Source organism: Rhodnius prolixus, unplaced genomic scaffold, assembly GCF_049639745.1.
Source record: "Rhodnius prolixus isolate KJV_2025 unplaced genomic scaffold, Rpr scaffold_5, whole genome shotgun sequence".
Taxonomy (NCBI): domain Eukaryota; kingdom Metazoa; phylum Arthropoda; class Insecta; order Hemiptera; family Reduviidae; genus Rhodnius; species Rhodnius prolixus.
The window spans coordinates 18,985,280-19,009,348 of NW_027411624.1; the positions used below are offsets into that span (position 1 = coordinate 18,985,280).

The 24,069-nt window shown below is 30.3% G+C and overlaps 4 protein-coding genes across 18 annotated transcripts in view; 2 read left to right on the top strand and 2 right to left on the bottom strand.

Moving 5' to 3' along the window:
* Positions 1–232: 232 nt before the first annotated feature.
* On the bottom strand, positions 233–22,716 carry LOC141457807 (uncharacterized). Its single transcript, XM_074135076.1, has 9 exons — positions 22,566–22,716; positions 10,014–10,258; positions 9,636–9,792; positions 9,279–9,552; positions 6,309–6,473; positions 2,234–2,391; positions 1,590–1,737; positions 1,274–1,492; positions 233–528 (listed from the first exon to the last, which is right to left on the bottom strand). Exons 2-9 carry the CDS (start codon positions 10,092–10,094, stop codon positions 345–347), a joined length of 1,386 nt encoding a protein of 461 aa, XP_073991177.1. The 5' UTR covers positions 10,095–10,258; positions 22,566–22,716; the 3' UTR covers positions 233–344.
* On the bottom strand, positions 12,207–13,223 carry LOC141457809 (protein PET100 homolog, mitochondrial). The gene is made up of 2 exons (XM_074135086.1): positions 12,981–13,223; positions 12,207–12,560 (listed from the first exon to the last, which is right to left on the bottom strand). Exon 2 carries the CDS (start codon positions 12,507–12,509, stop codon positions 12,270–12,272), a length of 240 nt encoding a protein of 79 aa, XP_073991187.1. The 5' UTR covers positions 12,510–12,560; positions 12,981–13,223; the 3' UTR covers positions 12,207–12,269.
* On the top strand, positions 13,487–14,338 carry LOC141458119 (probable peptidyl-tRNA hydrolase 2). The gene is made up of 4 exons (XM_074135716.1): positions 13,487–13,573; positions 13,691–13,846; positions 13,915–14,006; positions 14,137–14,338. Exons 1-4 carry the CDS (start codon positions 13,487–13,489, stop codon positions 14,336–14,338), a joined length of 537 nt encoding a protein of 178 aa, XP_073991817.1.
* CASK (peripheral plasma membrane protein CASK) overlaps positions 14,200–24,069 on the top strand; it is an 820,695-nt gene continuing 810,825 nt past the window's right edge. For 14 of the 15 annotated variants that reach the window (XM_074135061.1, XM_074135065.1, XM_074135059.1 and 11 more), the window contains exon 1: positions 14,339–15,087. In XM_074135061.1, the coding sequence (XP_073991162.1) occupies positions 15,029–15,087 (59 nt within the window). In that variant the 5' untranslated portion in view covers positions 14,339–15,028. Of the gene's footprint in view, positions 15,088–24,069 lie in introns of all 15 variants that reach the window. The other variant, XM_074135060.1, reaches the window with a different exon arrangement.

Sequence of the window (24,069 nt, forward strand, 5' to 3'; positions counted from 1 at the left end):
AGCTTTGGACATATTACGTTTGTTTAGAATACTTTTGTGGAATACATAATGCAATGCTAAGTTTGTATCTAACTTCCTTCAAGAGGAATATGATTTGAACTATTATTTAATTTGCCAAACCTAAAATTATTACCTTTCTGAAAACCTTCTTTGATTCCATTAACCAAGTCTTTCTAATTATTATATAATTTCATATGAACTGAGGATAATAAAAAAATATTTTTTTTTTTATATTTTATTTAAATACATCATCATGATTTTTATAATATAAATATTTTTAATATATTATTTTTTACTTATTTTTTTAACCTTAAAAACAAAAAGAAGAAAGCCAGGATGCAGGTTTACACAGTTGTATTTGCAAGATGTGCTATAGCGCTTTGTAACATGGTGACAGCATATCCATCCTCACCCAGAGCCCTTGCTGCGGGCATGAATGTTTCCATGAAAGTTGCTTCTGCGCAAATAGAAGGAAGACTGCTGGAGACAACCACTTGACATAGACGAGGCAGTAAGTCATCAGCACCACTGAAATAAAAGAGTATATTGTCAATAAAAACATTTGCCCGGAACCTGTCCTGGGAATCACCAATGGTGCAGTTCGTGTGGCTCTCAGGGACTGGATTTGAAGAACATGAAAAGAACTGGATGGTATGTCCTGGGATCAAATACAGTAAGACTGACGCCTTGGCTGCGTAAACAAAGAGCCAAAGAGACTGTGCTTGGGTAGAGATCAGATTACTCTGATCACAGGCCTATTTACGGGGCGTGGTAGGTTCAGAAAGCATCTGTATAAGATTGTGTCAGAAAGAGAAGGAAACAGCCTATCACTTTCGATTGAGACCAAAGGAGGTGGTAGCGCAAAAAGAACTAGTAGGGAAAGTCCTCAACCTCCTTAGTAGAGAAAATTTCGTCTACTCGATCCATCCAAAGGGGAGGGCACAATAAACCTCTTTTGGCTGCAGTGCAGTGGAGCATAGGTACCGCCAAACTATTTAATCTTAATCTTCAATCAATAAAAAAATGCAATTTAGCATCTTAGCTTCATTAAATTAATAACAAAACAATAATTATCAAAACTACAAAATAAATTATTTATATATATTTAGAAAAACTTATAAATTAAGAATTAAGAAGACATTTACCAACGCAAATGCAGATGCACCAACACAAAAAAGACTTTAAAAAGAATTAAATGATATTTTAAATTATTTTTGAAAATATAGAAATGCAGAACAGATTTTATAATATACATAAAATTAAATTAACTTACACAGATGTACAATGTTTCTGTTCAAACTTCGTAGCTGCTAACAATTTAATAATGTGAACGGTACAATCCAGCATATCATACGGATTGTGTAATGTGGTTAAATAATGTAATTTTGTAATTGCTTCCTTACAACACTCAGTTAATCTAAAATTAATGCCTTCTTCGAAACCTTCTTTAATACGGTTAACCAATTGTTTTTCGATGTCTTTGAGACTATACCTAAAATAAAGTAATTTATTGAAATACATATCTAAATTTTAAATTCAGACTTCTCCTTACTTATAGTTAAATTAAAACGAAAAATGTATTACCTTACCTGATCAATGTAATTATATTCTGCTTCAGCGGAGCAAAATAAACGTGATGGACGACTTCTGAAGTTATAGAAACATTCTTTTCTGAGTTTAAAGGTTCGAATAAAGCTTTCACCACATCCTGAATTATATTTATGTCATCTTTAATTGCTGAAAAAATTTGTTAGAAAATTAATAAGTAATAATACATTATTAATCCTGAGTGAATCTAGTCTTAACACTAGAGCTGGCGATGATTAATTGTGGATGCCATCATAGCCCCATTGGAATCTACTAATTCTCAAAAAATTGCAGGGATTTCTAAAAGTGAGCAGTGGCCCAATATCGATTGGGTTGTATCGATTGGGAAACAAAATTATTATAATATGGTCAATTAAAAATATCTTAGTATAAAAGGCTTTCAAATTTCAATTTCAAGAAAGAATCGCCAAATCCATTCTATCTACGCTTAAAAATTAAGACAAGCTAAGTAATACTGTCTATAATAAATTAAATTCAGTAAAATTTGAACTAATCGCAAAATTAACATATACCATGAGAAGATTTAAATATTCATATACATTTATTTATACTAATAACTAACAACTAGTTGTGTATGTGATAAACGAAAGAGATATAGATGTTACTAAAACAAAATAAAACTCACTATTAGATACTTCTTCAAAAATAAGTGCATGCTCTTTTGGATCTGCATCAGGGTTTGAAAGTGATTTATTTAAAATAGTATTTACTTTTTCTTGCATATGATTAATGGTAGCCTTCACCGGTTGAGAGTTGTCAGTCAATATGTTATCCAAAAGTTCCCTATGAACATTAAAATATACTGTATTAAACTATAAATATAATAAATATAACTATAAAATAATTAATATGAACTATATTAATTGCATTAGGGGGAAAACTCATTTTTTAATTAATTATTAACGAGATAGAGAATCTTTTTTGAGATATTTTCTTAATTACACATTCAATGTAACATAATAAACCCACAAGTTAAGACGATAACAATAATAATTTAAAAAAAGTTATAAACTGAAAGAACTAAAATGCGACGTAATAGAATACAATCTTTGATTATCCTGATTTCTGATAAAATTCAGACCTAGTACCAGTACTATCTAATCTAATTAGGATGTTTTGGTTTTACGCGTTAATCAAAACTAATTGGATGATTCATACCCAACGATAAGAAAATCTCCCAGATATCTGGATTCATATCAACGATGAACCCAGATATGAAGATATTCTGCATGTTTAGGATTGAGAGTTAGTTTTTTAATAGAAAAAGAAAGAAAGAAGTTAACTCATTTCGGAACAGGGAAGACTTGTAAGTCAGTGGTTACGGTATCAAATATAGGAGAAATGACTTTAGAATTTTCTAAGAGATGGAACTGATGTCTGCACCAGTAAACACTTTTTTTGAGATTGGCAGTGTAATGAGAATTCTTTGGGCACCAACAATCTTTAGCAGCAGCTTCAAAAAATAAAAATCAAATAAAAATGAAAGAAGATCAACCGTTGATCATATTTTTTCATTTAGGCAGCAGCTGAAAAAAAAAGTAGCACCTTCAAGAGATGAAGAGAGTAAGATAGGTGAGCCTCTCTTATATATGTATAATAATAGTAATCTAAAATCAAAATAGATGTAGAATTACGGAAGGATTAGCCCTGTTGAAAGAATTTTGCATTAGTAAAAATATGCTTGTATTTTGTATGTAACTCTATACAAAATATATGTACGTTCAATGGAACCAAATGGAATCAAGCTTGCGATTCCACCGTTGGGAATTACAATAAAAATAATCTGTATCTACATAGCCTGCTGTTTCCCGATGACCAAGTGATAATAACATAAAGAGTACCTGGAATATATGATGCGCAAAGTAATAGAGGCATATAAAAAATGGGGTGTAAATTTAGTGAAACCTGAGTATATGTCGACAACAATCGGCGAAAACCTTACTACAGAAGACTTAAAAATCTCAAGGAGGTTGGGCTCTGTCATCAGAAAGAATGTTTCAAGTAAAAATAATGTATTGCAATGAAATTTAAGCGAAAAAAGAACAAGCGGCATACTGAACATCGTATTATGGAGCGGCAATATTAAATAGAACCAAAAAAACACAATATATGCTAGCTTGGTATTACTATATGCTGTTAAGACTTGGACCTTGAATAAGGATTTAAGAAAAAAAAGCTTCTAGTCACCGAGATGGATTATTGGAGAAGGGCAGCACGCATATCAAAGCTTGAAAGAGGAAGAAATGAAGAAATAAGAAAATTAATTTTTCAAAAATATTCTACAGAAGGTTAAGGAAAGAAACTTAGAAGATACGTCCATATAAAAAGAATGGAAGATGAATGAATGGCTAAGGAAATGCTAGACTGAGAAACCGAAAGAAGAAGGAGAGAGACCAGACCCAATTAATAGTGGTTAGTGGTTTCGGGCTGAGAGAAGAGGAAAACTGGAATAGATCCCCAGTTGGAAGCTGAAGTTGAAAGAAATATTTGGTTAAGAAAAACCTTAGTGCTGAGGCATTCCAAAAAAAAAAAAAAACATTAAATTTTATTGTTGTAATATTTAGAATGCAGAAATTTTAATGCGGTATTGTGCAATTAGTTTTTCAAGGCAGTAAACTGTTTTGAAAAGAATTGAAAAGAAGAAAGTATTTGAAGAATGACAATTCCTTGGCCATAAGTGCCAATCCGAAACTAAAATTTAGAAATTACAAAAAGTAGGTTGGAAACCTAAACAAACGTTACAAATGATTAGAAAAAACTATTTTTTTTTTTTTTTTTTTTTTTTTTTTTTGGCGTATCAACAGCTGAGGTTATTAGCGCCCGAAGCTTTTTCCAGTGCACTGCCGGCCTCCGGACAGTGTTCTCTCGTTACAGACAACACTGTCCATCACCGGACAGTGAGCTGTAAGAAGCTCCTAGGAAGAGAAAATCTAAGGGTCAGCTGCTGGATTCGAACCCGGGACCTCCGCGTGGGAGTCCAGTATGCTAACCTCATAGCTAATCCCTTCCCTTGAAAAACTATTGCTAAGTAATCTTTTAGTGTATTTAGTTTTAAAATTCATACAGCGCTTTCTTTTTTATGTATATACTCTCCCGAACTTATAGCAGGCTTCAAATTTGGTGTACATCCAAGCACTACTTACTTAAGTAATTGTGAGAAGACTCTCTAAATAGATTACTAAATTTCTACTTGCTAAAATCCTATTTTTTAAACATACACCATCAAAAGTATTTGTCTTTCCTCTTCTTTAATATATAAAAATAATTTTAAAAGAACTTAAAACACAAATATGTATTGAACCTGCGCTTAATTAGATTAATTTGACCAAAAGTGTTATTTGTGAGGCGGAAATTCCGACAAAAAGTCTTGAAAAAAAATTGCGGGTTATAGTTACCCAATGCATAGGGCTTTCACATTCTAGAAAGCAAATTTAAAACTATTGAAGCAGTAACTCACTTACATAAGAAAAAAATAATAATGTAAAAAATGGTTGGGATATTATTATTAATTTTTTAATTTTTATAGAAAAATAATCATATACAATAAATATGAAGATTTAAAGGCCAATGACTTAATTGGATTAAGAACAGTTCTTTTAATTTTATAATATAGCCCAACTTAAATAAAACATTGAATTCTATTCGTACAATAATTCGTTAGCAAAAATAAAATCTAAAAAATGCGAGTAGCGCTTATATCCACTTTAGGTAAATCTTTTTCTGGTTCATTAAGTCGCACAAAAGTGTGTTATCGCCCCCAAATTTTTATCGCATTTTAGAATACATTTATTGTTTTTCTCATTAAGTCAATAATATGTGATTACAAGTTTCTTTCAAAATAATAACAATATAAAGGGCATTTACCAATCATTAAACAAATGTTCAAACATTCTCATTATCTGAATTTAAATAATATTCTTTGTTAAAAACCCTGTCGCAGCATAAGCTATAATAATTTGAGCTTTCTGAGCCTTTTTGTTTATAAAGCGTTGAGGTCAAATTTTCAATAACATACCTAGAATGGGGGATGCATAGGTGCATTCCGAGGAAAACACAGGATCAACACAGTGTCACGAACACAAACAAGCAAGAGAAAACGCTAAGTATATCTATTTAATCCTAGATTGCTTAAATAGAAAATTCATCTTTGTGCTACCCGAAAAAAAGACTGTTTTTGCAAAGAAAGTTCCGGTTTGAAAGGGGAGGCGTAACTGTGAAGTTATTGCACTGGACTCCCACATGGAAATCCCAGAATTGTTGTCTAACTGGTCTTAGATTTCTAAGTTTCACATTAAGGTTAGAGATTTTTATAGCTAACTACCCGATGATGTCAGTGTTTCCTTATTATTAATTTAATAATTTAATGTAAATTATAAATTTAACAATTGGGAGAACTGACGTCCTTAGAGGCCTTCTTAGTGCACTAGCAGCCTGGTCAATGTTCTCTCGTATAAGACAAAAAATGTAATTTTATGGCATTTCGTAAAGTTATGGATTGAATTTCAAAGCAATTGGAATTAACTGCATATATTAGAATTATATCATATCAAATATGGTTTAATATTAAGACCTTTACAGAAAATTGATCATAACTAACAAGAGAACTGAATAGGTTATATTTAGTACAATTAAGTTTTCATAAACGTTTTTAAAATGTAAACTACTATAAATAATTTCACAAAAAATAAATAACAGCTTACCTTACAATCTTTTCGTGGTTTGGGTACAAAGCTAAATCACTTGCAAGCTGATTTAGCCAAGAATTACTTTGGTTGAATTGTAATGAAAGTGCATATAATTGTTGTTTCTTAAAATCACTTTCCACCAATTTTCCATTTTGAAGCTTTTCTTGAATTTTGAATTTTCTAAAACATGGAACACATTATGAAACACTGAGTAATAAACTAAAGCCTCTTAAAATAACATATAAGAAAAGCAATTATTATAATGGATATTATTGTATATTTTGTTTGTACAATTAATATTACCTTATTTTAAAGATACTACGGTAAACTGTATTTTTGTCCAACATTATTTATAACAAGAAAATGACAGCCAATTAAAAGAAAAAAAAAGAAGTACAGATAAAATTTCAAAAATAATTAATAAATGGATACATTTTTCATTGTATTTTATTAAAATTACAAAATTCCAATGTATTCCACATTTTTAAATATATTTTAGAAAAACAAACATAAATAAGTAACATCTCCAAAACAAGAACTATAGAACTAAATGAAGAAATTTCTCTCAAAAGAACTGATAGTCTATCTGTTCCACTATCTGTTCGATATAACAAGGGTAATGCATTGAAGTTTAGGATAGACTGAATCGTTCGTTATCTTGCTTCATTAATAATCTATAATTCACAAAAAAAAAAAAAATAACAGAGAAGAATTTTTTGCTGTCAGTGATAGACAGATAATCTCAAGATTATAACTGTAAAAAGAGCTAGAGATAGTCAGTGTCTTGTTGTGACGTATTACCTTTATCGTTTTAGATCTACTATGACCCTAGTGTTACCTAACTGAGAATATAATCTCAAATCAAAATTACCTGTACCAAATCTATGTCGTTCAAAAATTACGATTCCAGAGGAGGTATAACTTCTGAAAATAGAAAGACCTTAATTTAACTAATTTTTTGTCAGTCAGTGTCGAGTCCTTCAAAATGAGATTGTTACCACAAAGATCCCAGACTATGCCTGATGTCATCGCGAACTAGGCAATACTTTTTACAAGTAGCCTTGGAAAATGTAATACGCACTATTCTAGCGCAACCGCAGGAATGAAAATAAAATTTTATATTCATTACTGTTTCAATTAGAATATTAAATTGAAAGTTCTAAAACTCTCTCACATGGCTTATTTCCCTGCAAGCTAGCGTACAAGTGAAATGTAACGTTAAACTGTTGGCTTACAATTACTTAAAATTATTTCTAAAGTAATAAACGTTATTTATTCTTTATCTTTCTTCTGATAATACTGTCCTCTTTTTACCTCCGTTCAAGCTGTCAGTAATAATATTAATTGCTATGAGGAAAAAATCTCGGGTTTTTATATTATTATTAACGACATGCCAATAAAAATTCATATATCTAAACCTGTTAAGCAACATGTTGTCACTTTATGTATTGCTCTTTTCTTTCAATAGCAAGTTGGTAGCGAAAAATTTTGTACTTATGATAAGAAATTTTTTTTCGTTGTCTACTGGTTTTTATATTAAGTGCGGTGTTAAATATAACAAAGCTTCTTTGAACTTCTAAATTCAATGACCGCTGATGGAAAATGGCGCATACGACACTGTCTAGAAGACGGTTGAGCTCTAGACATTGTGCTCTCAGGTGTTTGATTTACTTTAATAAAAAATAATTCTAATGTACTGGAACATTAATTCTGAAAGAGAAATATAATAATAATAATTGCGCAGTAATAAAATACAGCGCGCCTTAAGCCCTTTATATTAAATTTTACTTGGGTATAGAAAAATACAATTCATAGCAAAGGGCTGATGGATATATAAAAAAAAAATAATATCAAAACACAAAGTGAAATAAAAAATAATCATAACCGAAAATATATACCATTTTCAAGAAGTTATAAGGATGGTTACCCCAGATCAAATGGGAACCAAGCTCTTCACGAAAATTAATGAAGAAAGGGGAGCTGGTAAAGTAAAAAATTGCCTATTTTTTTAGGCACATAAGGCAATAAATAAAATTCAAGGGTTAGACCGGGAATCAAATCCAGTACCACAAAACATTTTGACTTTGCAGGTTCCACCACTAAACCACTTGGCTACTGTGTCACCTATTTGTTGATTAAGTGCCGTTTAAACGCGTTTACCATTTTACTACAGATTTCTTTTATCCTGCCTTTGAGCTTCCCGTAGATCTTAAACGGTGATTTGAAATTGATATCTCTATGATTACAGATTATTATCTAAATAATTCAAATTTCATTTAATACTACATCATGAAGCAAATTTAATAAAAGATGTTCGGGCACTTGCAAAAATGGTTACCACCTCACGTTTCTTTTGAAAACTTGTACCTATATCAACATGGTACGTATTTCGAAGAGTTAAGAATTATTGCCAAAACCTGTTTAAAAAATAACACACAAGTTCGTCCAATAACATCTTCTCTAAACCTCCAACATATAAAACAAGACACTCTCATTAATGGATTCACACAGAAGGCCGTCCCCGAGTCTGAAATACTCGAATATAATATTTTTTACAAATTATAACGAGAGGTTGTAACCTCATAAATGCTGGACTTATAATCATAAATAATAAAACAAATCCGTTTTAAAATATCATAATATCATACAAGAGCCATGTGTAATATTGAAAACAATGATTTATAACAAAATTCGGATGCACGACTAGTTGTCTCAGGATTTCCTGGTATTGGTCAGAGTGACGGTAATTTTGATCGCAGTACTATATGTTAAACTATATGCTTTAAATTGCATTCATTACCGGATTTGCTAATACTTACAAATAGATCAACACACCAAATGAAAAACAACTATTCTCTAAAAACCATGATCAGATAATTGAAATACTCTTGAAAGTGTATTACTTTCTGAGATATGCAATTATAAAAGAATACCCCGTTACAATGTTAATAGATTGCACTACATGAAAATAATATGAATACTCACTTATGAGCAGTCTGCATGGCCCAGGCAGTAGCTTGCATCAATCTATTTCTGGTGATAGCCGCCTTCTCAACGAGCTGACGGGCAAGCTCCAGTTCTAAGTTCTGTTTTTCCATCGCACTTGTAGCCATTCCTAGGCGCTTCTGATATCTCGACATAATCATTTCGTCTTCACACGAATTTTGACACAAGGTTATAAAAGATTGTTCATTCACTAAATTTTCCGGTGGAGCTGAAGGAGTTTCATCTCTTGTAACAATATTATCAGAAGAATTTTCTACAAAAAGTATGAAATTATTAATTATAACAATTAATAAAAAAAGAAAGAACAAGTGCGCTTCTATTCTAAATTAAACTCACGTCCTTTTTTCACTATGAATACAAGCCTTTCAACACTTTGTTTTGCAAATTCAATCAAATTCCATTTGTCCTTGTGAGACAGGGTTGGATTATTAACATCGGTTTTTAAGACATCAGAAACAAGAGCTAAGCTTTTTATGTAATAACAGTACGCCTTCTAAAACAAAAAAAAAAAAAAACAAAAAAAAAACGATGATAATATGATGCGAGAAAAACAAACATAAAAGTCTATCCTTTGACCTAGTTTCGATACAAAGGTAATTACTTATAATGTAGCATTGACACTGAAAATATAAATAATAATCAATACTGCAATCAGGAACGCTTTGAAAATAAACAACCAACTATGTTTAATTATTTAAGTTTATAATTACTTACGTTGTCATCATTTAACATTTCACTATCTATGGCTGAATGGAGATTTCTAACTATTTCTTTTCTTAAAGTTGCTTCAAGCATTTTGTATTTGATAAATAAATTAAGAAAGCAAAAACAGGTAAACAAGTATTCTTCATATGAAGGTTACGTTGACGGTTAATGAGACTTGAATAATCCAGTTGGCGATAGGTAGGGTACGACAGTTTTGTTAGCAGTTAGATTTCAAAAATCCAGAGCATCCAACACTTAAAAAATGAAAATACCTTCATAAAGATCACCAAAAAGAAAGTTTCTTAATATAGAAATACGATTTTAATAGCAACAAACATAATAGGTTGTATACATATTTTCCCCTTGAAAATTAGATACCCCAAACGAAAACCTCCAGACAATTAGAGCCCCAAACGAAAACAATGTTTTATTTTCGAAAAACGTTTACGGGTACAATCATATTAATAAATTTTATAGTTTGTTAGATTTCTTTATTGTTGAAGAATCAGTCTGCGCATCGAATATACTTAGTGACAAAGGAGAACAAGGAGAGTTAAAGGTTCAAACACCAAAAATATTAAAGAAATAAAAGTTTTCCAATTATAAGATACAAAAAACAATTGAGCAGTAATTTTTGAAAGTGGTATAAGTCCAATTTTTAAAAAAATGAGTTAATGGTAATTTCAGTAAGATATATAGACATACTCTTTCTATATTTATAATAAATAATACATTCAATAGAGTACGATTTTTTTTTTATAAAGTCAACAAAAGAATTTTGACTATAAAATGTTATCACAAAAATATTTTTTTTGAAAGTGGAATAAGCCAATTTCTAATAATTATAATTAAAACAACTTTCTTATTGCAATTATTTTTGATTATTGCTACTTCAGATATTTTTTTATTTATATTTTTAAATTAATTCAAATGCAAAACCTTAAATATCTCGATACATGGAAAAATGGACTTATACCCTTCTGTGTGTCTGGAGAGGGTTTTCTGGATCATAGCTTCAAGGAATTTATTTATTTCTTTTTCCTGCAAAGTTACATCTGGATCAAACGCGTTTCTTCTTCCTTCTATGAAACCTATACAACTATCTGTTGACAGACCCAGCAATCGTTTAAGTTTTCTCAATTGCTGCGGTTCGTCAAGAGGCCTACGATCTTCCAAAGGCCTCCTAGCCTTGCTTGAGTGGCTAATAATGATTTTTGTTTGTTCGTAAACAATTAGATTTTAAATTAAAGATATCAATTTAAAAATAGCTAGCTTTCTGGCTGAAATATAATTGTAACACGTTGAACAGATTTTAAGATACTTCGTTATTGCTTAACGCAAAAGTTTTTGGAGAAATATTTCACCTTGGAAATAGGAATTAAAAATAAATAGTTTGGTCAACGTTTAAGTGACAATTTGCTGCCTGTTGAAGGAAGAATGATCTAATTGCTAACGTCAATCTTAGTTGGTTGCATCCCAAGAATTAAATTAGGGTTTTTAATAATCAATGTATGCTCTATAAGTTTAATATATTTTTTTCATTTCAAGCTTCTAATTTGTAAATTTTTATATCTCGCTGAGGACTTTGTGTCAGCTTAAAGCTTTATTTCTTAAACTAAAACTTCCCCAAAAATAAAATCTGAGTGCTCCCCTGTTTAAAGACATTTAATATTACTTTTTTAAAAAAAGAAGCACGCAATTGTAAAGTGCGCATAAATAAAATAATGGATAATAAGTGAAACAAAAATATAGTTTTTAACCACATCTGCCAAACAGATCTCACTTAAAAAAAAAGAAGAAATTATTTCATTCATTAACTGTTTCTTTAATAAATTATAAACCTATTATTCTTTGTTTGGCAAATTTACCTTGACTGAAGATTGCAAGCATCCCTTTGCAGAGATTTTAGTCTTTTAACATCTTTCTTTGTACTTTCCTGATGTTTCCAATTCAACATCTTAATAATAATATTCCAATGAATATCTTCAATCTTTAGCACTTAAAAATTGATTACGATGAAAGATTTAGTAAGACTTAATAAGCTAGTGAAAGAAACAGCAAAGTAGAGATAGACCCATCTTTGATTTATCCACAGCGCTAAATTGTATTATAATATGATTCTTAGCAAATCAGTTTAAATACTATAGAAGTTTCTTCCATAAGAGGTAATTGATAGATAGACATAACATAAAAACAACTGAATAATTTTTTTCACACTTTTTTAAACATATATTTATACAAATTATATACATTTTATGTTTACACTTATTTAACAGTTTCTGATTCAAGCGCTTTTAGCAATTTCACTTCATCTCTTCTCTGCAATTCTCTAATTACATTTTCGATCATTTCTCGCTTCTCTGGATCATCTGGTGGATAAAGATCTCTCTTTACCTTAGTCACCCACTCTTCAAAATATTGTGGTTGGTTGAAATAATGGAATAATCCTACTGGAAATGCCATATATATTCCCATTTTCATTACTTCTAACTTCCATCCTCCCATATTTGCTACTTTTTTGGAGACTGTTTATAAAAAATGTCTAACTGTAAGTACCTACAAACAATGTCAATTGTGAACAAATTATCATTCAAGATGGAACTAAAAGAAATTGAATCACCCTTTTTTTGTACAATGCATGAAAAGAGAGAGAGAGAGAGAGAAAAATTGAATATGGCAATATCAAGGGATAAATATTATATCTGTCTTCAATAATGTTGAATGTCCACTAGAAAATACTACGATCATATCAATGAATACAACGCCTTTTTCTTGGATTTGACATTCAGATGATAAATTAATAAGCAAATTAAGAAAAAGAAAGGATGTGTTTTTGTTTTAATTAATTCCCTTAGAAAAAAATTCCCGAAGTATAAAATGACATTATAACCTATATGTTAAAAAGTATAAAAGACTTAAGAATGAAATAATTTACAAATTTCAATGCATTTAAAAGTTGTGTTTGCTGGTACTTACTCAAAAGAAATAATATTCACTTTATAGAATCAATAATAAAATAGCATAAACAACTACCACAATTAACACATTCACACATTGTTTTTAATGTTACCTTCCCTCTTAAAATTTAAAAAAATTCAATCTTATCTTCAATTTCTTATCGTAAGATAATTAAACAAAAAAAGAAATGTAATCATAAGTAAATGTGTAATAAAGCGTTGTTTCTAGCAACAACACTGCGTTGGTAAAGTAGTATATATTTAACATAAACTTTCTCTTATCAAGTCATAGTACTCAGTTTTTTATACAAGAAGAAAACCTTTAAACTTTGTTTTGATTATTTTTAAAACTTTTTAACATTGATTATTAAGATTTCAAACGTAAAAAAAGAGATAAATAATTAAAAATTAATATGTTAAAGGCTGTGGGCAACAGCCTTGCAACCTTATCGTCAATGCTCTTTCTTCTCTTTGTTCGGTTTGGATTGATTTGAATTTTTGTGCAGTTTTTTAAGATTTGTGAAAATGAGTGAAGGAGATGAAGTATCTGTAAATCATGAATATTTAAAGATCATGATGGAAATGGGCATAAAAGAACATGTAGCCAGAAAGGTATTTCAGAAACAAGTTCTTATGGAAGATGGAGCTAGTTCTAAATTCGTTGTTTTCAACTTGTTTGTTGCATTCCTTCTTTTATTGATTGACAAAGAGTTATTAATTTTTTTGCAGGCTTTAATCACTTCTAACAACGAGTGTTTGGATACAGCTTTAATGATTGCTTTAGAATTAAACGAAGAATTAAGTGAAGAAGAATCAGAAGATTCTAAAATGATATTTGTTGTGAATTCATCTTTGAATATGAGTGTTGGAAAAACTGCTGCTCAGGTAAATAAATCCAGATCATTTTCCTGTCTTACACAACACTATTATCATCAGTATATTGTTGTTTTTAGGTTGCCCATGCAGCATTAGATTTATACCGAGAAATAACCTCTCCAAAATATCTTCATTTTAGTGAGGCTTTATCCAGTTGGGAAAATAAAGGGTACGTTTGTTATTATTAAACTCAATCTAAATATGTGTATATAAATAATATATATTTAAATTGACATATTTGATATATATATATATTACACACATTTTTTTATCGTTAACAGATTTGTTTTTATTTTCAGAGTGAAGAAAGTAGTGTTGAAAGCCAAAGATGAATCGGAAATTTTAGGACTTATGAATAGAGCTAAAGACTTTAATTTACCTAGTGTAATTATTAGAGATGCCGGCCGTACAGAAATTGCACCTGATTCTTTAACGGTTTTTGCAGTTTTTGGTTTAGAAGAATGCGTTAACAAAGTAACTGGTCATTTAAATCTCCTGTGATGTGTACGTCTTAGAACTTTTACCTAATTTTTATCTAGTATATCACAGTGCGAGTTAATTTTTTCCCATAATTATTAAATCCTCTAGTCCCTTTTTTTCAATTTTGACATTATTTTGAATATTTTAATTACAAAATTGTTATAAAAATTACAAGTATCATTGTGAGAGTAATTTTAGAAGTTAGATATTGGGTGGCTCCCCTGTCAGAAGTGGCGGCCATATTGCCTTCTCTCGGAGTTGTCAGTGCCCACTTTAGTTGTTCAGTGAACTCCGTGTTGTGTTAACCTGTACTAGAGCTAGCAGAATTAGATAAAAATTCTGTTTGACACGCCCAAATCAGCCCATTTGCTTTAAAAAAAGAGTGGAACGCTTTCTATATTAACCTTTTTTTTGTCAACATGTAAGGCTAGTATAGAAGAATAATAAGACCTGAATAATTGAATAATAAATATCGAATTTAAATAAATTGTACATAAATATGTAGTAGTTAGTGCGCTTTAATTAAATTTCATTATCTAGAAAACGAAAAAAAAAGGTGCGTGGCTTTACTAAGTTTCTACTTACTTGCAGTGTACAGTAACAAGTTAAGTATGAGTTGATAGATTTTGACCGGTTGTTTTTTTTAACTGTCTTACGAGTTGTAGTGTTTTTTAATTAACTATAACATTGTGAAATTGATAAAAAGTCAACATGGCAGACGACGAAATACTTTTTGATGATGTCTACGAATTATGTGAAATTATTGGCAAGTGAGTAAATCAAGCATTATAACCTAACTTTTTTTTGATGAAAAAAAAATCTATGAGTGATAATTTATAGTAAATTCTTTTTTAGTTATTTCAGAATAAACCCAGAAGAAAATGAAAGAAGCTCATTATAAAAAGATAAAATTAAAAAATTAGTAACATTAAAAAAAAAGATATAATCTTAGCAAACATTTTGTTGACTTGGAGAGATAATTAAACTTTCCGGCAGATTAACAACTTCATTATTTTATTAAAAGTACGATTTGGTCAATTTATTATTATTATTTTGTTTTAGTAAATAATGTTCTGAATAAGTAAAATAAGCAAATAAAGAGGACATGTTCCAGTGTCAGTTTTGGATGTTTCTAAAAGAAAAGGTTATCCTTTGAAGATTTGATATCCCCTCCCTTTCTTTTGTTATTGTGCCTGGAGTATTTTTTGACACAAACTAAGTAAATTTAGATTTATTTATGTTTATTTAAATGAACATATTAGAAATATTATTAAACATTTGAATTAAAAATACTTTGTAATAGATAAGGCTGGCGACTAGTTGATAATAGTTAGCTTAGCAGTCGTTTTTGTGTATGATTTCCCAGGATACGTTTGTAAAGAATTTTTGCTGATTCCACTAGTGATCTAAATATTCCTTTAGTATTTGTTCCTACACAGCCTTTTGAAACATGTTTGACAAAATTATTTACTGTAGCCGATGAATCGTAATGTTTTTGTCGATTAAAGTATTTTTTTTTTTTTAGTTAAATAGGAAACAAATACTCATTTTAAAGTTTCGTCATGAAAAGAATATTTTATTAAATGAAATTATATTAATAATACAATAGAAAAAGAGAAATTGAAATTATAGAAAAGCTCACTTATTACATCAAACTACAAATAAAATTGTTTATTAAGAAAGTAATGAGTTTTTTTTTATGGCAAAACCTCTTAAAGAACGGTTACAAATTTCTCTGATATTTTTAGACCATTAAGTCTAAATTGGGCAACGATAATAAAGTAATCAGTAAATGGGTAAGGTGGCACAGAAGTATTCATTTGAGTAGCGGTTCATGTCATTTCCAATTTCAAAGCTTTCATTTTGTAGGACGGCTGTTGTTGACATGTAATTTCTAATGCAGAACAAAGTATCGCACCTGGATAAAATGAAACTTACTCTGATCCCTGTAGATTCAGCTAATCAAAAAGGAGTTTACTTATTTGAAATGAATTAAAAAGCTCAAAATTTCATAGATTTTTTAGGTTGTGTTTGTTTTAAAATACCTTTTGTAACAGTTAAGAATAGAGTTTGAATTTAATTTCAAAAAGTATTCAATAAATCATCCTGCCCGTCAGCCTAGTTTTAGGTTCTGCCTAAAATAATTTTAGTATTGAAACTTCTCAAGCTAAATGAGTATCGGCGATTTGTCGGTTTTTGCAAAGCAGTTTCTAAGTTTCATTTCTTTACGTCTCGGAGCCATATATACTCTCGTACGATAGTAACGTATACGTATCCCTACTTCTGAAGAAGATCGGAGAGGAAGGCACAATTGGCAGAAGGATATTACCGAAATAATTAAGTAATTGCTCTCCTAATAAAGTTTTTTTATAGTGATAACCAAAATTTATAGTATTTAATTTAATATGAGTAGTAACATTGAGCCTGACTTTGCAGTAACCAATTGAAAAATGTTCATATGAAAACACCTACATCTTTGCTTAAAATATATATCCAGGCAAATTGGGTTCTTAGTTCCCACTGTTTGGTCATAGTCGACCCATCGGCAGTCTTATTAACCTAATTTTTAGAAGTAGTGTTTTTTAAAAATTTATTCTCAGGTTATTCCAAACTAAAATTCTGAAATTTCCTGCATGAAAGTCATTAATGACTTCATAAATAAAGTTAAGCAGATAATATTACAATGGAAGGCTAGTCATTGGCTCCCAAGTTGAGTATTGCAAACAATTAGGCATATTCACTGGCTAGGAAAGGAGCGCTATTTCCAAAGCCGCTAGTTTTACCATTATTAACTATCAGCAAAGAGTGCCAGATATTTGGGGGACAGGACAGATACTGTCTGGTGGATATCTGGTATCATCTTCTTCTGGTGATACCCATGCTTGTTTCTGTAGTTGAGGGAAGTTGTGTATTTCTTTTCTTCTCGAAATTAGAATTAATCGTATTTGCTGTTTATTAACTGAAGCAATATATCATTTTTCTTAATAAGCGAAATCCATTCACTATTAAAATATGTAAATGTTCAAACATCTGACAGAATTTATCATTTATAAAGAATAACAATTCAAAAAAGTAAAAATGTTTCCAACAAAAACTAAATAAAATAGTATTTTGTTAATAATGAAGTAGAAAGTGGATTTACAGGTTTTATTACCTTCCATTATGCAAATATTTCGTCAAGCTGGTATTATTATTATTGTTATTATTGATTTTATTTGTTTAGGTACGAAATTTTGCATCTTAATTTTCATAAAATTTTATCACAAACGTCTGAAGTTAGTATTTATGTAGTATAGCCCTTCGCAGTATTATTTTTATTAAATCACTACTTGCAGTTGGATGTTATTTTTAAGTTATAAAAGCAAATATATTTTAGCAAGTTCTAGTATATTTTTACATCATAATTATCAAAACATAATACTGATATAACAACATCGAGGTATATTTTTTACGCAAATAGAATTTTTTTTTTTTAAACAGTAAAAGAAATATTTAAAAAGTAAGCACAAGTAGATAAATATTCAACGTGATTGCTTTATAATATAGTAAGAAATAATAATTTAACAATATAAGTTTTTTTATCATTTATATCAATGCTTTAATATTATTATTTAAAAAAAAAAAATAAATTCATTGAAATTAATAGTGGATTTTTTAACTAAAGTTAAACTACCTTAACGTTTCTAATATGTATGTTAAAAGTGACTAATATCAATGCCTTGTAATCTTCCAATTAATAAATCTAAATTAAAATTGTCTTTGTCGAAATATATTTTTCTAATTTAACCCAGTAACCGTCTCACAGGCAAAGCATTTTTTTTTTAGTTTTCACATGGATCATACTAATCCAGCCAGTTTATTTAAATTAAATAACTGTTCTATTACTTAAGAAATTATACAATTTAAAAATAAATTTCTCTCTTTCATTTTTGTAACTAATATTTGCGATATTTATTTTTAAGGACACGATGTTTCGTCTTCTATTCTTGGAAGGAGGCTCATTTACAGTACCTGATCTTTCTACCTATCGTTAGATATAAAATTCCTATTATCTATTTAGCAATACATACCATTCGCTAGACTTCATGTTGAGGTCTCTATAATCTATTATTTTAGATAAATTATCATCTAAGTAGGCACACACCATCATGGTGTGTATTAAATGATATGCATTTCCAATGTACACTTATTTTTTTTTTTTTGCAATGCAGTTATTTTTATCTTTTAAAAAAAGACAATTTAATTTCAAGGATTTTTGGGAGGTAAGAAAAAACAATTTCCTCGTAGCATGATTTAGTGGAAAGAATATTTTGTATTATTAAAAACCTTTACAGGCAAAGTACCCTTAAAGGATATCAAAGGCCTACCAGGTTTGAACTTGCCCAGTTCTCCATTCCTGAGTAATTACTGCCTGAGAGTTATTAGGCTAACGAAGGCTAAATTTTTAAGGAGACAGCGTTTTTCCGCTAACTAACTTCGTAATGGCAACTGTAAATTTCACTGTTTTTGAAAAATCCTGATTTTTACTAGTGTTGAATATTAATATTTTAATGATTTAAGGCGTGTCAACATCTAAGGTTATTGGCGCCCGGAGCTTTTTTTCAGTGCACTGCCGGCCATCCGGACAGTGTTCTCTCGTTACAGACAAGACTGTCCATCACCGGACAGTGAGCTGTAAGAAGCTCCTAGGAAGAGAAAAATCTAAGGGTCAGTAACTGGATTCGTACCCGGGACCTCCGCGTTTATTATTGTTTTTATTATTATTATTTACTGTCCCTTCCCTCTTAAAGGAAGTGTAGCAATCGCATTGATTTTTTTAATTTTTGGCTTTTCATGATGGGACCTTTTCAAAAAAAATGTTTCACAATTTATGGGGGTGTGTGTTGTTTTTGATTTTGTGTGCGTGCAATAACTTAAAAAAGATCATTGAATTCAAATTTGATATTTGATTTAGATGATACCTGGTGGGACCCGTCAAATTCAGACAACTACGAGGGTCGTTTGAAAAGTCCGTGCAAAAATAAAAACTACTTAATTTTTTGGGGTAAACCTTTTTTATTTTTCAACATAGTCTCCTTTTAGGCTTATACACTTCGTCCAACGCTGCTCTAGTTTGTTGATCCCTTCCGAATAATAGGATTTATCCAAGTCTGAAAAATACCCATTCGTTTCTGCAATCACCTCCTCGTTTGAATAAAATCTTTTTCCCGCCAGCCAATTCTTCATATTGGGGAACAAATAGTAGTCCGAGGGAGCCAAGTCTGGAGAATAGGGGGGATGTGAAACGAGTTGGAACCCTATTTCCATTAATTTTGCGACCACAACTGCTGAGGTGTGAGCTGGTGCGTTGTCGTGATGGAAAAGGACTTTTTTGTGGGCCAATCGTGGGCGTTTTTCTTGCAGCTCGGTTTTCAAACGGTCCAATAACGATGAATAATATGCACCTGTAATAGTTTTACCCTTTTCCAGATAGTCGATGAGGATTATTCCTTGCGAATCCCAAAAGACAATCGCCATAATCTTTCCGGCCGAAGGAACGGTCTTCGCCTTTTTTGGCGCAGATTCCCCCTTGGTAACCCATTGTTTAGATTGTTCTTTGGTTTTTGGTCAAGCGTGAGCAATCGCGGCACCCATCTTGCGGATAGCTTTGTCATGTCCAAATGTTGATGCAAAATATTGTGTACCCGTTCATTCGAGATGCCCACAGCACTAGCAATCTCACGCACCTTCACTCTTCTGTCATCCATCACCATATCATGGATTTTATCAATGATTTCTGGAGTAGTAACCTCAACAGGGCGTCCAGAACGTTCAGCGTCAATTGTGCCCATATAGCCACTCCGAAAATTTTGAAACCACTTATAAACTGTTCTAATCGAAGGTGCAGAGTCACCATATTGTTTATCAAGCTTCTCTTTAGTCTCCTGAGGCGTTTTGCCTTTCATAAAGTAGTGTTTAATCAACACACGAAATTCTTTTTCGTCCTTTTTTTGAAAATCACTCGACTTCCTCGATTCAAACGAATGCCAAACACAAAGAAATAGACCGATCTGGCTGAAACTTGGTGTGTGTTCTTCCAAGAGATGCTACTAACTAAACATAACCTCGATACGCGCCAGTGGTGCTATCTCTCTGACTTTGCACGGACTTTTCAAACGACCCTCGTTTATCTTTCAGTTTTTTATTTTTGTTTTCTTTGCAAGCACCACTCATTTGATGTGGAGGTTATTTTTTAAGTGAACAATTTTCAAATTAATAATTTTTTATCTCTCACGAGGAATGGGGTTTAGCATTTAAAATAAAAAAAATAGATTTAATTCTAAAAGTGAAAAAACTCTAATTTCCGCTATTTAATTTAGTCATAAGAATAAAAGCAAATTGTTAGTAACTAATTGATAGTTATTTTTATTGGTATGGAAATATTTTTGAAAGAAAAATCCATTTGTGGAATTCTGTCAGAATGTGAATTTAAAAATCTCATCTAATTTGATTTACAAATTGCTTTTATTTGAATTCATTTTTTAAAAATGGTTAATAGAAATTGTTTTAAAATATTTTTTTATGGCCGCAGCCAAAATATTTTAAATATAATTCATTTTATCAATTTTACTTTTCTTAAAAAAAAATTGACAATTTATAAATCACTTGACTTTACATAAACAAGATTATCTTTTTCATTGCGCAACTCGGACATACCTATATTGATTCCACTTAATTTTTATTATAAAATGTTTACACAATTTTAGCTGATTAGATTAGATTGTACATTAATTAAATTGTAAGAAATCTAGTAACGTTCAGTTTCGCTTAAAATTATTTTTAGAATTGTATGACCAAGCAGCAGCATATGGGTCGAAAATGACTTGAATTTTTAATTTTTCTGTAATAGTAATTTGTAATAAGGCGATGGATGTTTTTAGAGGATCAGTAAAAACTATTTCATTTAAGATTTTGTCTGTGTACTTACACATAACAGAATACAATAATATATTTTTCATTTTTTACTTATTTTATCAGAGAGGAATTAAACAATGAACTCTTGAAAACAATCTATTCATTCTTTTGGGGCGATGGAAAACTTTGATTTGACTGTAATTCTGAATTGTGTTCTGTGGATAGTGAATATCCACAAAAGTGTTAAACTGAACATCGAAAAGTTTACTTAAGACAGAGATTATATATTGTGTGTTCCTGAGGAAACGGAAAAAATTGCAAACTAAAAAAAGAAAGGAGTACTACCAACTATGTAAAGATAGTTTCGTTCTGGTGGCCGTCTTATACAACTATAGAGTAGTTAATCACAACTCATGAGTAAAAGAATCATTTAAAAAAAGGTTCAGCGAAGCTGAATCGGACTTTTAATGAAACCTGCCAAAAGTGTAGAACTTCTAATTCAGCATTGAACTGCTTGGGTTAGTTTAGTCTATTTGATTGATCAAAGCATGAATAGTTGATTTCCCTATTCTCGGATGAGTGCTGACCCTTCTTTCAGTAACCATTCTAGAGAATTTAAAACCTTTCTCGTTTTTTTTTTTTTTCTTGCTGGCTGCTTGGTCCCTTAACTATTATTATTGCTCTGAATCTGGGCAAATTCAAGTCATGCTGTACGATATTGAATGTTCAAAAGCTCTGCCAGTATCTCTGTGCTTTAAAGCCAAATTCGTGTGTCCATTTGCTTTGTAACGGTGAACGTCATAAGCGTAGAAATGCAGGTGAATTGATTGCAATTTAAAATATAAGCATTTTTTGAACGTCTTATAAACACTGGACAATCTTAAAAATGCAAGATCTTTGTTCTATTGCTGATAATTCCTATCTGCCCGTTTTTCATTGTTTTGGGCTGCAATTTCACTAATATGGAATGTGCAAGTACCTTTTAACTTATTTAATAAATAGCAATGTCACTTTAGCAGTTTCTCAGGCGTTTTAACTCATTGCAACTCATTAGAAAATGTTTCGAGACATTATTTTTTGTTTTAAAAAAGTACGATTTTTAATTTTTTAAACTAGTGGTAAATATTTATCTGGATGAATTCAACTTCTGAGAGTTGAATCTATCTCTTGTCTTTTTTCCAATTAACCAAATAATTAAATTAAATAAATTTAAATTTTTGTTGAAATATTGAAACAGGATCATTGAAATTTTATTATCTTAGAGCATGCAATTATAATTACAATTTATTTAAAAAATAACCGCTATTATATTTATATTTGAAATACTGAATTTAATAAATATTATAAACAATACCTGATTTTATTTTATTATTTCTCTTTATACTCGGGCTGTTGTTAAGTTTCAGCCAAGCATCGAACCTCCCTAGCCTGGTTCGTCAAGGGCTTCGCCAATTTGGACACACGCTGTAGGCCACATCGGAACTAACTGAACTGTACCCAATTACAGCTTATCACCTATATATATATACATATCTGAAATATTACATAACTATATTACACTTCAAAAAGATGAGTTCAAATAAAAGGGGGAAAAAATGAAGAGGGAATTTATTAATGAAGATTTAGGCCTAGCCACGCACTTTGATCAAGATGTTAGCTTTTTTTTTTTAATTAAACAAATATTTAAAAAAAGAAGTTATATTTTTAATCACATGAATAATTGTTGTATTATTTTATTGCGCATTTAAAAAATTGTTCTATAGACGTCAATTTCTGTCCTTACTAGTTTTTATCAGTGTTGCCACTTTTTAGTTATTTCTGTTGTGTATTATTAATCCAATAATTTGTGAGGTGTCCCATACTTTTAGCACACGTTTATCTGAAGATACTTCTGGCCATGTGCGTAATAATTGTTTTATAAAAAATAAAAAAGCTTTTATCTTTATTTGAACATCATGAGTAGTTTGATTTTTCTGTTGTATTTCAATCCTTTTCCGAAATATTGTGAAACAGGTTCATAAGTACTGTTTATCCTTAAGGTTAAGTATGTATTGTAACTTTGCTAGATTGTTAAAAAAAAAAAAGAAAAGTCTGGAATACCTAGCCAGTAGTTTAGCTGATTTATATTCTCTGTTAGGCTGTAAATCCAGGGTGAATCTTCAGTTGTATATTAATGAAACTTCTACTCCTTTGTCTAATCATTAACGTATGTAGTCATAAAATACAGGTTACGAGAACACAGATGTCTCACTGTGAAGCAACTTCATAAAATAAAATGCTGAGAAATCTACTTAATAAAAGTTTTGAATTTGCTGATAGATATGCTTTCGAAACTGTTTTTGGAAATCAGTATAAATTACCCATCAAACATCCTTTAAGAGAGATTATGTGAACTTAATTTTTTTTCTTTTTTAATAAGTGAAGGTAGGCAGAGATTCTTTAAATTATCTGTTAAATTTTCATTTTCAATTAAAGTTAAACTCTCTTTTTACACAATTAATATATTAATTCAATTAGTGCTTACTTTCATTTTTAACTTGACGATAAATCATAAAAGAAGTGTTAACAATTATCTGTTAGAAAAAAAATTATAAGCTTGTGCGGAATCAACGAATTAATTTACTTACGGTAATGGAGCATTTAATTTAAAAATATTTTTTCTGCGCATAACACAATATTGTTTAAAGCTCACCTTATCTCCTTATCGCCGAAGGATTGCCTTCGGGATCTTAAAAGTGTCCTTAAGAAAAATTACAAGTGGACAACAGCGCAATTACAATAGGCTGCCAAAAAGCATGTTCAAATGTTCAAGCTTTGTTTATCCGTCCAGTTAGTTATTTTTTATTTTTTGAAAGCTG

Bases quoted from the DNA above. Each gene is read 5' to 3' on its own strand.
- LOC141458119 (XM_074135716.1), top strand. From the start codon at position 13,487: ATGAGTGAAGGAGATGAAGTATCTGTAAATCATGAATATTTAAAGATC. The intron at 13,847-13,914 runs GTAAATAAATCC...TGTTGTTTTTAG, and splicing joins TTGGAAAAACTGCTGCTCAG to GTTGCCCATGCAGCATTAGA. The intron at 14,007-14,136 runs GTACGTTTGTTA...TTTTATTTTCAG, and splicing joins TCCAGTTGGGAAAATAAAGG to AGTGAAGAAAGTAGTGTTGA.
- LOC141457809 (XM_074135086.1), bottom strand. From the start codon at position 12,509: ATGGGAGGATGGAAGTTAGAAGTAATGAAAATGGGAATATATATGGCA.
- LOC141457807 (XM_074135076.1), bottom strand. From the start codon at position 10,094: ATGCTTGAAGCAACTTTAAGAAAAGAAATAGTTAGAAATCTCCATTCA. The intron at 9,553-9,635 runs GTGAGTTTAATT...TACTTTTTGTAG, and splicing joins ATTCATAGTGAAAAAAGGAC to AAAATTCTTCTGATAATATT. The intron at 2,392-6,308 runs GTAAGCTGTTAT...TAATGTTCATAG, and splicing joins AACCACGAAAAGATTGTAAG to GGAACTTTTGGATAACATAT.